This window comes from Etheostoma spectabile, chromosome 3 (genome assembly GCF_008692095.1).
Source record: "Etheostoma spectabile isolate EspeVRDwgs_2016 chromosome 3, UIUC_Espe_1.0, whole genome shotgun sequence".
NCBI lineage: Eukaryota > Metazoa > Chordata > Actinopteri > Perciformes > Percidae > Etheostoma > Etheostoma spectabile.
This window is the reverse complement of record NC_045735.1, coordinates 26,153,114-26,166,504: the sequence shown is the minus strand read 5'-3', so window position 1 is coordinate 26,166,504 and position 13,391 is coordinate 26,153,114. Positions and strand designations below refer to the sequence as shown.

The 13,391-nt window shown below is 39.5% G+C and overlaps 1 protein-coding gene across 2 annotated transcripts in view; it reads left to right on the top strand.

Moving 5' to 3' along the window:
- ttc12 (tetratricopeptide repeat domain 12) overlaps positions 1–13,165 on the top strand; it is an 18,901-nt gene extending 5,736 nt beyond the window's left edge. For both annotated transcript variants that reach the window (XM_032509456.1, XM_032509454.1), the window contains exons 9-21: positions 604–792; positions 3,545–3,614; positions 4,896–4,984; positions 5,406–5,574; positions 5,989–6,084; positions 6,770–6,833; positions 6,944–7,078; positions 7,300–7,392; positions 7,756–7,824; positions 9,787–9,888; positions 10,263–10,362; positions 10,598–10,826; positions 12,774–13,165. In XM_032509456.1, coding sequence (XP_032365347.1) covers positions 604–792; positions 3,545–3,614; positions 4,896–4,984; positions 5,406–5,574; positions 5,989–6,084; positions 6,770–6,833; positions 6,944–7,078; positions 7,300–7,392; positions 7,756–7,824; positions 9,787–9,888; positions 10,263–10,362; positions 10,598–10,826; positions 12,774–12,843 — 1,475 coding nt within the window. In that variant the 3' untranslated portion in view covers positions 12,844–13,165. The remainder of the gene's footprint in view (positions 1–603; positions 793–3,544; positions 3,615–4,895; positions 4,985–5,405; positions 5,575–5,988; positions 6,085–6,769; positions 6,834–6,943; positions 7,079–7,299; positions 7,393–7,755; positions 7,825–9,786; positions 9,889–10,262; positions 10,363–10,597; positions 10,827–12,773) is intronic.
- Positions 13,166–13,391: the final 226 nt, after the last annotated feature.

Sequence of the window (13,391 nt, the reverse complement as noted above, 5' to 3'; positions counted from 1 at the left end):
TCCCTTTTTATAGTGGATAGACATAAAAGGGGGAGAGAGATGGGGGATGACACGCAGCAAAGGGCCATAGGTCGGATTCGAACCCGGACCGTTGCAGGACTCAGCCACCATGGGGAGAACACTCTTACTTGGTGAGCTAGAGGCCGCCCCAGTTGCAAGTTTTCTTTAACCAGGGCAGCAGATTTCAGATTACATTATGTGCTAACATAATTGCAAAAGGGTTCGCCAATGTTTTCTCAGTTTGTTTTTTAAAAATGATATCAGATTAGTAAACAGAATGTGCTTTTGGAACATTGGGTGAATGGTTGCTTATAATGGGCAATATAGATATTACATTAAAGATCAGCCACCCACTCAGATCAGCTGGTATTCTGTCTATAATGGAGTGGTATGGAAATTTGTAAGTGACCCCAAACTTTTGACCGGTAATGTATGTACACCATTTTGCAGTCTCTTTGCTATTGTCCTATGTGGTGCAGCATTACATTTCTAATACTTTTGCTTATGCTTACTCCTATGGTGGTATGATGGTAATAACTTTCTGTCAGATCACAGTCTGCTTTCTCTTCTTTACTCTTTGTCTGCTTTGCTTTCTCCATGCAGAACACCTAACCCAGGTAAATTTGGAAGAGGTTAGAGCGAGTCAGGAAATGAATGCAATGCAAGAGTTTGACAAGGAAGAGGCCGGCGCCACAAGAGTGCCCCAGCTGCTGGAGAAGCTGTCAAGGCCCGGCCAGATTCCCTTGTACTACTGTGGAGGATTGGAGATTCTATCACAAGCAGTGACTGACTGTAAGTGTACTTTTGGGAGAAGTTTATTTCTACAATTATACTTTACCTTTAATCTCTTTGTACACACTCTTACTTCAATAACCTATTTCACTGATCCACCAACTGTATTTCCCGATTCTATTGCTAAAAGTATCAGAAAAATATCAGCCTTTAGGCTAGGGTTACGAAGACTCTAAGGAGAAAAACAGTCAATACTCACAGTGAGCGTTTTTGGGCATGGCATCAAGTGAAACAGGGCAGCTGCAAAAGCTGATTGTTTCATGTCTTGGAATGGAAGAGAGCGGAGACCTAACACTGTCCATCACTGATTTCTCTTCATGCTCCATTTGCTTGTCACAGTAAAGCGCCTTTCCAATATAGAATATAAAGCCACACTGACAGAGCAAAACCTCAGGATAGGTACAGTATATGTACCATAACACTATAAAATTACACTAAAACAGCTGTACATTGTACATTGTAGAACAATGTTTGTGTTTTTATTTCTTTACTAGATCAATAAAAACAAGTTGTCTGCTATTTGGCAATACCTGGAGAGGAATAAAACTTTCAATTCTGGTATGATTTGATCTGTGACCTGTTTCTGATCATCAGATTTATCAGAATTAGACCTTCCCTTGGTGTATTCTGTAAATGATGATTTAATTTGGTTGCTGAACTGCTGAGTGGGCTGTTCCAAGACAGCAGTGTCAGCTGTTCCATCAGTTAAGTGACATGAATAAAAAACTTTAAAAATTAAATGACTAACATTAAACTATTGTATGAGCTTGTGGTGTACAGGTTTGTGTATTTGGTGTTATTTGGTGTTATAGGAGATATAAAGGGAGGTTGTTATGGGATGACAGCAAACACTACATTATTAAGCCTTCTGGGGCTGTCTTGGGTGCAATTTAATGCAACACCTGAGATAGCAGGTGTCCATTCCATCACCTCAGTGGCAGTACCTGCATTCAACCCTGTCAGATTTAGAGTAGTTAAGCTAGTGAATGGTAGTATCTGTCCGTTGGCTTTGTAGATTTAAGACAGCCTAGCCTGAGGTACTGTAGATGGACAGCGTAAGATGCCAGGATTACCTTTGCTGCTATCGTCTCGTCACATTTCTTTCACTTTTTTTTTCTTGAGTTTATTATAGTTGTTATACTTTATGTAGAATAAGCATATCAGTTTTATATTGCCACTAATTATTTTACCTAAAGAAATGAAAACCATGACGGAGATGGGTTTGACTTTTTTGTACTGCATGGGTTTGACTTTTTTGAAGGCATATATTGCAAATAACACCATTTTGTGTTTAATTCATTCTTCTTTAAACACAGGCGTATTTCTAAGGTTGCAATGCAATCTGAATCACTTGCAAGGGCCCGTTCTCTGCCCAAAACATTGTCAGAGGGCCTGTTCTCTCTATGGACCCCAGTGTAACCGCACTGCCTGCACCATGTATATTTACGCCCCTGGTCAAGAGTGAGTTGTTTTCAGGGAACCAAGTATTTCTAGCAGTGTCCCTGAGCAAGAAAGAACCGCTCATAAAAACGTTGAAAAAGAACACGGGCCCACACTAACTCTTCATCAAAGTACCGCTAAAAACAAGAGACAACAAATCCCATGCTGCAACTTGATGGGGGAAATGATTCTAGACAACAAATCATATCTAGCTTTATCTTAGAACTAAGACAGTGCCTGTTGCTCAACGTTTCAGAAGAATGAAATCAGGCTAGACAGGAACATGCCTCTCAGATCCCTAATTTCTTCTTAGTATGGTAAACACAATTGTGATCTTGTGCTTGTGGAAAATTTGTTGGGCACATGATATTGCAAGATATGTATTTACCAAGTCCTCTACTGTATGAAAAAGGGCCATTGTAGACAGGCTGCAGCTGCTCTCCACCAGGTTGTTCACCACTCTCCTGTCAGCTGCTGATATTTTTGTAAATGATTTTGACCTAAGAAATGACTTTGAAACACCACACCACTGATGCAACTCGTTTTAGCTATTGCCAAAAGGCAGAAATTGTGGCTTTTGGAAAACAGGCTAGCAGTACAATTAATCAAGGTCAAAGGCTCTCTCTGTTATATTTCAGCTAAGAAAGAAGCTGTAAACAAGTAGTTCTGACATCCTACACACCATTGCTGCTCTCATACAGGACTTGTTTAATTTCCACACAGTCAAGACGGATGAAGTTGGTCATGTGAAGATTGTCGCTCAGTAAACCAAGAAAAATGACCAGTAAATCATTGTGTAGTGCTAACTCTCTATTTTTGTTTTAACTTGTATCACTGTTTGTAATACGCTGTATTCCTTTGCACTGGCTGTCCACTGCAGAATGGCAAACGTTTCTTATCAAATCACTGTTTTTTTTCTTCATTTAGGTGAATAAAAGTGTACTGTCACATGATATAATACCTGTCTCACAGTGCCATTCAACGGAAAAGGGCAAAACTTACATAACTCACAACTGAAATCTCAGCAGGGCTGACATTACAAGCTTTTCCCCCTAAAAGTGCTCTCTCACTGCCCTGCTCTACGTTCTATAGATGCCAACTCATTATAAGTGGAAAATAGACCATTCCTCTCCTCACCTTCATCTGTCCACATGTTTTATTTATTCATTTTTCTCATGCCCTTGACTGTAAACCATTGAACAAAGCAAGCTAAACTAAGAAAGACGTGTTGTGTTTCTCTAAAACCCACAAGGCTACCTGGTGTAATGTAGTTTTCTGCCTTCTTACACTATCTACTGTTCTCTTTTAACAGGTACAGGCCAGACCCTTTTCAGACTGAACAATGGCTTTAGTATCATCAACAGCAATGACACAGTGAGGAGGTAAGGAGACCAGAGGGAGAGGTAGCTGTCAGCCCTCAGTGGAGCTTTGACAGATGGAACCAGAGACAGGGGGATACAGAGACAATGATGGCCTAAACTAGAGAGATCATTCTCTGCCCGCCCTCTCTCTCTCTCTTTCTCTCTCTCTCTGGTTGTTTGCGTGATTGTGAGAGGAAAAGATGATCACACTGAAGATTGAGATGAGAACTGAAATGCGCAAAAGGCCCTGTGTTTTGTCTATGAAAGAGGGGTTATTTTGTACAAGATACAATTTATAACTCCCTCATGTCAGATCAGTAAGGTTATTATTAACTTGTCAAACACTTTTCATCTTGCCCATTATCAGCATTTGTCATCATTATTCAAGTTAGAACACATTGTCAGAGAGAGTGGGACAAAATTGTAGTCTGAGCTTGATGAAAATGGTCACTAAGGATACTGTTGTGAGAAATAGCCAGATGCAACCAACTAAAACCTGTGTAAGCCATGTCACAAAGAAGGCCAGTGCATAATTGCCTACTATAGAAAGTTTTAAAAGGAGTGAGGTCTGAATATTTTTATTCAAGGTGCTCCCTGGTACTGAACGCATAGGTCTCAAAAAAAGTGCAAAAACAAAGAAAGAAAACACAGTTTCTATTAAAGAAAAAAAGGTATTGTCAAGATGGCTAATGTTATAATTTATAACAGATAATGGGATAAGAAATCAGGCTATAACCTTCAGCCATCAAGAAGCAGCACATACAAGCTTCCTCAGGGCAGAGACAACATTTGCAAACCCCTTAGTAGGATAACAGATGCCTTCTCAGGTAGCATGCGAGTGATGGCCAAGTGGCTATGACACACAAGGTGCTTACATTAAATATAGATAAAAGGAAGGGCAAAGTGCATTATTATGTAAGTGTAGTATCAATTTCAATGCATACTGTACACACACTTTATTTTATTTATATAGCACTTTATTTTATTTATATAGATGTACTGAAATACATTTTCCTCATTCATTATTCTTTTGATAGAATGCTCTTTGGTACATACAAACAGGGCTCTGCTGCTGCACCACGATTGCTTAATATCCATATGAAATGAAATGGCATCTTGCCCTAGTGAATTGTGTTGAATTGCTATATGTAACATGACATGTCTGATACAAATAACAGATTTTTGACCCTAAAGTAAATATTGGACATGTATTATGTGTTACATTCTAATTTTGTAGTTTTCATTTAGTTTCCATCCTTTGTTGTCTTAAGATACATCTTTACTGGCATACTTTCTCTACAGTTGCCTGTTGCAGAAAACAAAGGATCCAGACAGCCAGGAGTTGTGTGTGTCTGTTCTGAAATTATGGAAGGTTATTTGTCGCGGAAACGGTATGTAGTTATTGAGTTACACTTTTTTTTCTGTCTTTGTCCAAGTAGCAATTTTCTCTTACTGAGTCAGCAGGAAATACAAATAAATAAAAAGTAATTAAATACTTATATAATCCTCATAGTGTCATTACTGCACAGCTTCTCCTTTGTCAAGCCTTTATTTGCATAAGCTGTGGGCACATCAACCGTTTGTGCTAGTTGTGATAATTTCTTTACAAGGCTATTCTCGTTTGTGTGTGTTTGTGTGTGTGTGTGTGTGTGTTAATACCATAAGAGCAACAGATTTCTTCTGTATCAACACAAGTATAGTGTTCATGTAATTGGGTTTATGGACCAGGTTGTTGTTTCTTTGGGAACATAACATGGTATGGCTCGTCCAGTAAGCTCATTTTTTTCATTCAAGTTTTCCTTTTGCTTTCAGATGAAAACCAAAAAATGTTGATGACATGCCCAATCACCAGGCAGTCCATTGTTCACTTGGTAACATCAGAGCATGTTGCGGTGCAGGAAGAATGCCTGGCATTAATATGCTTGCACTCACAGATGCCACATGGCAGACGTTTGGCCATCGACAACCTAAATTTGCACATGTAACACATTTATTTATGTTAGATTATAAGATGCAACTAATGAGATCACAAACATAGCTGGAGTAAGAATATACTCATATGTAGACAGAGATGGTAGGCTTACTGTATGGACTAATGAGCCAAATTATCTTGTAATACTTTTTTCCTTTATCTCCTCCCATCCCTATACTTTTTTGCATTTCACATTGTTCCCTTTCTAATAAAATCAGTCCAGGGGCTTTAGGTCAGCCCTGACAGTCAAACTGCCATATCCATTTAATGAGATTTCAAGACATATATATTATACAACATATTATCAGCTGCATATCAATATTATAACAATGCCAAAAAGTAGAAATACTGTTATATTCTTCTTTCTATCCTCTTTCTCTCACTCTTCTTTATCTTGCTCTATTCTTAATCTGTATCTAAAAGGTTAGTGAGGAACCTCATGGAGTGCATCTCAAAGCCAAAGCAGCAGCAGGAGAACACAGCGGTCAACATCCTGGAGAACTTTGCAACAGAAAACAAGTATTGCTCATATGCAGCCTAACTAAAACACCACAGTTATTCTCCTCACACTTTAAAACATGTTGAATTTGAGCTCTGGACGAGGAAATGCATAATTTCAGATACAGAATTCAGAATATGACCCACCAGATCCATGGATATTAAAAGCACTTTAAAATCTGCTGTTGCATCATGTCAGGAAGGGTCCTCTGAGAATAGGAAAGTGTGACATCTTTAATAATTCAATATGTGCTATCCAAGTGTTTATGTCACTTGAAAGCAAAAGGCCGTTAACCTGTTTTTTCTCTCTGGTGCCTCCATGAAAACAAAACATGAAAGAACATCCAGGCTCTCCAACACAGCAGGAAATAAGTTGAAGTGTCAAGCGGTGAAATGGGAAGATCAATTTTCTCTGTCTATAGCTCAAAGAGAGTTACTCAACACAAATGTGTTATATCCTACAGAGGTTTCTATTCAGTGTAAAAGCTCAGCTGGGTCAATGTTAGGCTTTCAAGGATATTTTTGGAGTAAAAACTAATACACTACACAACAGGTCCAAATTTCACATCAATTCCGAATCTCACAAATCTCTCTATATATAGTCTGGGTCTCTGGTGGTTTCAAATGCACTACAGGCACTTATTTGTTTAATAGGGGAAGGCCTTCAACCATTGTGAAAATATATTTCAAATACTTTTTCTTACAGATTTTGCATTCAGCTAAGGGACGTGTTGACAGACTCCGTTATTGTGCCATTTACAAAACTACTGGTAAGATATGTACTGTAGATAAAGTTTCATATTGATACACAGTATGCGCTGAATATGTATCAGTGTGTTTATGTGTCTGTGTCTGCACATCTGTTTTCTTCATTTTTTAGAGTAATATAAGCAAGTCCAATCAGCATGTCCTTGCATCACTGATATCAGCTGTTGGCTGTCTGGCTCGAGATGACGTCATCTGTCAAAGTTTTGCTCATGATCAAGAATGTTGGAAGGCCTTTGTGGAAGCCATTGTTAGTATCTTCACAGACTGGAGTCTTTGCATCGAAAAGTACAAATCACTTTTACGTTCAATTCCGATGCCACAGCACTTAACTACAAGAAGTACAACACCACAGTATAGTCTGAATGACACAATTAGACATTTTATATAGTCTTTCTTGGCTATTATGAAAATGTTTAGTTGGTTTTTATGCATTTAAATCAATGTAGATTATGTTGGCTGTCATTGCAGAAGCGGTGCAACGCATGTGAATATAAAGAGGTAATTTACCCTCTGCTTGGTTTGATCATCAACCTTTCAGCTATCACCTCTCCAATCATTCAGGTAAGACAAGTGATGCGTTATATTTACCTTGCCTAAGGTGTCAGTTATGCATGTCTATGAGTGCAAAAATTAACTTCTGTCCTTATATCTTGCCATCTTAATAGTGGGAACTGTTTTAACTGATGCAACGATGATACTGTATCTTAGGTTGAGCTGAATCATCAGGCTGGGGGCCACCTTAAAAGAATTATATGTTTTGACACATAATTCACTCCACACCCCTTCAGAATATACTGTTTAGTAAAAAGCATTTAAAGCCAATGGACAAGGGAAGAGGAGGGAGCCATGATGTGTGATGTCACCTATTCAGGGATGAAATGTAGGTGAAAATTGGTTTAGCCACGTTTGCTCTCCACTCTGTAGGAACATGCTGTTTCACTGTGTGACTGCTGCCTGGGCCTGCTGAGGGATAGTGACGGAGGAGTCATAACTGTGAGTGAACTTTACTTTAGCACTATACTAAGCAGGATTTCCCACTAGTTTTCTGAAAGCAGGGCGGCTCGGGTGAAATAGACCTAGCGCGTTTCTTGAGCAGAGAGCTTCACCCACGATTCTGGGACGCAGTGTGACGCGGGTGCTGAAATATCAAGCAAGCATTGACTTGAATGGCTGCGATTGCTTGTGGGGGTCGCGGTGCACCTGGAATGCAGCGCAGACACTCCCAGTAGAAAAACACATTAAGTACAGTAGTTGTTTCACTGTATCATAACTACCATACTGGTTGTACTACTCTATTACTGGTTGTAGGAACAAGGAATGTTTGAAAAATATATTAGTACGGAGAAAGTTGTACAGACACTTGTTTAAAACTTTCTCTTGTTTGTTTTCCTAACATCCTACAGGGCATAAAACCATCCTTGGACAAAAATAAAAGAAGTTTGTCTTGAGTAATGGGCCTTTTCTTGTGAGCACACTGACAATGTGCCCCAAAAGGTGGAACCAGCAATCCATAATGTTCAGATGATTGTATATATGTGTCATTACAGATGATTAAAACTTCAGCTCCAGGTGCTCTTGTCTGTGCTAATGGCTGTTGTAGCAGTTTCACCATGCCTATGCAATGCCCTCAGAGCCCCACATTTCCAACCATCTGTCTCTTTCCTCAGTTTTAGTGTTCACTCACCGCTTGGCTGGAACCTTTTCCTCATTGTCACCTGAATTCAACATTTGTATTGAATATCCTGAAAGTTTTTCTCTGGTCTTGTCTTATCTTGACTTCACTTTTCTCTCTAATACATCATAATGGTTACAACAAAGCCCTGAAGCCCAAAATATTGCTGCTGGGCTGTTTAAAAATAAAAACGTATGTCCATTTAGGTTTAGCTTTCTTGAGAGAAAGTATAATGAGCACGCATGCATGAGCCAAGGAGTGTTAGAAACTACCTAGTTTGTCCATGCCATTTACTGCTATTGTAGTCACTTTGCACCAACCGTGAAAGAAAATGCCACTCTAGTAAAAAATGTAGAAAACATTCAAAGACTAAGCCATTAGGAGGCAAAATAACTCCAAAACAAGCTGACAGACACACAGCCGAACATATAGTATAACTGCCGTAAAAAGTTGGCCATCATGTAAGCAAACAAATTCTTTAAAAAAAATATAACAGACTTAAAGCAACAATATAATCATATTGGAGCTGTAGTTGGAGTATGTGGTAGGCTCTTAACTCGGATTTGGACTCGTGGTTTGATTGTTTTGCCATATTGCCCACCTCTACTGGGGAGGCAGTGCACAGTGGGTTAATCAACGTGCTGGGAAAATGGCTGCCTGCTGCTGCTATGAATGTGGCTGATGAGAGCAGTGACACTCAGCTGAAAGCTGAAGTGGTTAAAAGGGAAGATTATCACAAAAAAAAAAATAAGTATCTCCAATTACTAATTTGCACAGTAAATACCCTTATTTTGTTGTCTTTCTTGACTAATTCATGCCCTCAAGTTATTTTATTCACACCCTCAAATTACTGTTTGTTAAAAAATGTGATTCAACAGATCCCCTCAGCAAGACAAAGCACCCATGTGTGACCTCTAGATCTTATTTGCTTCTAATCTTATACTTGTTCCCATCGTCTTTTCTTTTTATTATCCTGTCTTTGAAAGGTTCACTAACATTTTATGTTCAATCAAATATGTTTTCAGGCAAGTCTATCACCATCTTTACAATTGACTCTGTACTTTATTGCTCCCTCCATAAAGACCTTTACACCTACTGATTTCACATTTTTTCCCATTCCTATTCCCCATCTTTTTTCCAACTATTCTTCCATTCTCTTGGTCTCCGGTAGGTAGGTATCCTGTCTTTTTCTCTGCTGTGTTTTCCCATCCCTATTTCTTCTTCTACATTTATGTTCCCTATTATCTCCGTTTCTAATGCCAACATTCTTCTCTGTCTTCCAGAGAGCCACAGGCGTGCTGAGCAATGTCCTCCCTCAGTCCCCTGAGGCCATTCAACATGTTATTCAGGGGAATATTGTCCGGACCATGCGCAGGCTGCTAAAGGTGCACAACTGTACATATTATACAGTACAAGTATCTGTGAAAACATCATCACTTATTTGTATTTTACTCATAGAAGGATATTCTATTTCCCAACTATCTTTAAATTGATTCGTTATTCTTAGAACAGCCCATAACAACATGTATAGTACCCTTAAACATCCCTGTCATGATGAAAGACATGATGAAAACATGCTATTGAAAAAAACAACTATGTTCTGTACTTATATCGACGTTTCTGAATGGGCTCAATATTTGAAGTAGGTACTCTTCTACTAATTATACTACAGTTTAGTTTTTGTCGGCATGACGTTAAAGTTTACAAATATTCATTGAAATTGTTTGATGTCTTGTTTATTTTGTGTCTGCCTACCCAGGGAACAGGGCCGACTGCCACTAAGTACGCCATTAAGACTCTGACTGTGTGCACTGCTGCCAGTCACTCGGCACGGGAGGAGCTGCTGAAGTCTGATAAAAGTGAGAAATGACTGTCGTGTATTTCTTTTACAAGCTCTTTCATTAGCTTATGAATATTTAAGGGTTGACCAAATATGCAAAATTAAGTATGTGTGTTTACATTTGTATGCATACTGCATGTATGTGAGTGCACTGTGCATTATATTTGTTGATTTCCATGTCATTACATGTGTTTGCTAATAAATCAAAAACTCTATTCCCTTCTTCTTCCCTATACATTTATTGTTCTACACAGAGCTGTCTATTTTGCGTCATTTGCTGGGTTCAAGCTGTGATGAGATGGTGTCAGGAAATGCAGCCCTTTGCTTGGCCCACTGCTTTGAATTGGACGGAGTTGCCAGCACCCTGCTGGGTACTGATATTGTGCTGCTGCTGCTGCGCCACGCTGCAGGGGACACTAAGAGGACAGCTGTGCGGCAAAATGCAGCGATTGCTCTGGGGAAGCTGTGTCAATCTGAGCCCAGGTGCCCGCTCACCTCTCTCTATACAGTGAGGGAAAAAAAGTATTTGATCCCCTGCTAATTTTCTACGTTTGCCCACTGAAAAAGAAATGATCCGTCTATAATTTTATTGGTAGTTTTATTTGAACAGTGAGAGACAGAATAAAACAAGAAAACCCAGAAAAACGCATGTCAAAAACGTTCTAAATTGATTTGCATTTTAATGAGGGGACTAAGTATTTTATCCCCTCTCAATCAGAAAGATTTCTGGCTCCCAGGTGTCTTTTATATGGGTAACAAGCTGAGATTAGGAGCACACTCTTAAAGGGAGTGCCCTTAATCTCAGTTTGTTACCTGTATAAAAGACACATGTCCACAGAAGCGATCAATCAATCATATTCCAAACTCTCCACCATGGCCAAGACCAATCAATCTCCCTTGGCCTGGGGCTCCATGCAAGATCTCACCTCGTGGAGTTGCAATGATCATGAGAACAGTGAGGAATCAGCCCAGAACCACAGTCACCAAGAAAACAATTGGTAACACACTACGCAGTGAAGGAGTGAAATCCTGCTGTGCCCGCAAGGTCCCCCTGCTCAAGAAAGCACATATACATTCCCGTCTGAAGTTTGCCAACGAACATCTGAAGGACTCAGAGGACAGCTGGGTGAAAGTGTGGTCAGATGAGAACAAAATGGAGCTCTTTGGCATCAACTCAACTCGCTGTTTGGAGGAGGAGGAATGCTGCCTATGACCCCAAGAACACTATCCCCACCGTCAAACATGGAGGTGGAAGCATTATACTTTGGGGGTGTTTTTCTGCTAAGGGGACAGGACAACTTCACCGCATCAAAGAGATAATGCACGGGGCCGTGTACCGTCAAATCTTGCGTGAGAAACTCCTTCCCTCAGCCAGGGCATTGAAAATGGGTCGTGGATGGGTATTCCAGCATGACAATGACCCAAAACACACGGCCAAGGCAACAAAGGAGTGGCTCAAGAAGAAGCACATTAAGGTCCTGGAGTGGCCTAGCCAGTCTCCAGACCTTAATCCAATAGACAATCTGTGGAGGGAGCTGAAGGTTGAGTTGCCAAACGTCAGCCTCAAAACCTTAATGACTTGGAGACAATCTGCAAGGAGGAGTGGGACAAAATCTCTCCTGATATGTGTGCAAACCTGGTGGCCAACTACAAGAAACATCTGACCTCTGTGATTGCCAACAAGGGTTTTGCCACCAAGTACTAAGTCATGTTTTGCAGAGGGTCAAATACATAATTCCCTAATTAAAATGCAAATCAGTTTATAAGATTTTTGACATGCGTTTTTCTGGATTTTCTTGTTGTTATTCAGTCTCTCTCACTGTTCAAATGAATCTTCCAATAAAATTATACACTGATCATTTCATCATTCAGTGGGCAAATGTACATAATCAACAGGGGATCAAATACTTTTTTCCCCTCACTGTAAACCACATGCCTTTGATTACATTCCAGAAACTAACCTGAAGGAGCATTGATAGACAAGATAAAATGCCTCACTGAAATTAGATAATGTGATGTTTTGGCTCTGGTCACACATTAGGCAAATATATTTACTTCTGGCTCGGGACAACCTGAACTATGTGTGTGATTAACCTTATGAACAATGAAAGCCAAAACTTCAGAACTTTTCTCTTAATATTTGCAGTTGGTTAACTTGTTAATCATGATGGAATGGTTGATAGCCAGCAGCAGATTAAGTCATGTCTTTATTGCACTGAATGCATTTTTAGATTCTGTTTTAACTTCATGATATTGGTCTCAGGTTTCAAGTCAAGTTTGGGATCTGGTAGTAGTTATTGTTAAATTTGTTTGATTGTTTAATCAAACTTTAGTTCATTTAGTGAATTGTCATTGCTATCTTGCTATGTGCTAACACTGAACACACTGTCACTGTGTTTTCTTTTAATACGCTGCTGTCTTCACTTCCAGACATGTGAACAAACTTCGAGAACTGCAGGGCCTTGAGATCCTGCATTCCTGTATGAAGCTCATCACATGAACCCAGTACATCATTTTATCATCTCCTCGCTTATTATCAGTCTTCTTGTATATTTAGCTTGGGCTATTGGCGTATTGGGGGAAACAAAAATTCACAAAAAAAGATTTTGGCTGTTCTTGTGCTTATTTTTCTTATATGGTCGTGCTTTTGTGAAAAACACTTGTGTATAGAGCTGGGTGGAGTCAACTTGATTTCTGTCTGTTATATATGGTGGCCGACAGGGGCAAACCAACTGCAACTTCATGAAATACATGCAAATAGGCAAAACACAAGCAAATCAAGAAAACATATTAATTTAACACATGCGCAGCATTTAGCCAAAAGCACATGTGTTTCATTAAGTTGCAGTGCATTTGCCGGTCGGCCACCATAACTATAAGATTAGAATATCATCAATATTTTATAGCAGAAAATTGGTCTGAATTCTAAATATATGACAGAATACACTGCTAAATCAAACAAGAGTTTGCTTCTACAGTGATACGAGTGGTACTGCTGGATTGTAAAGGACGGATATTGATATTGGCAGCATTAACATACTGATGGGT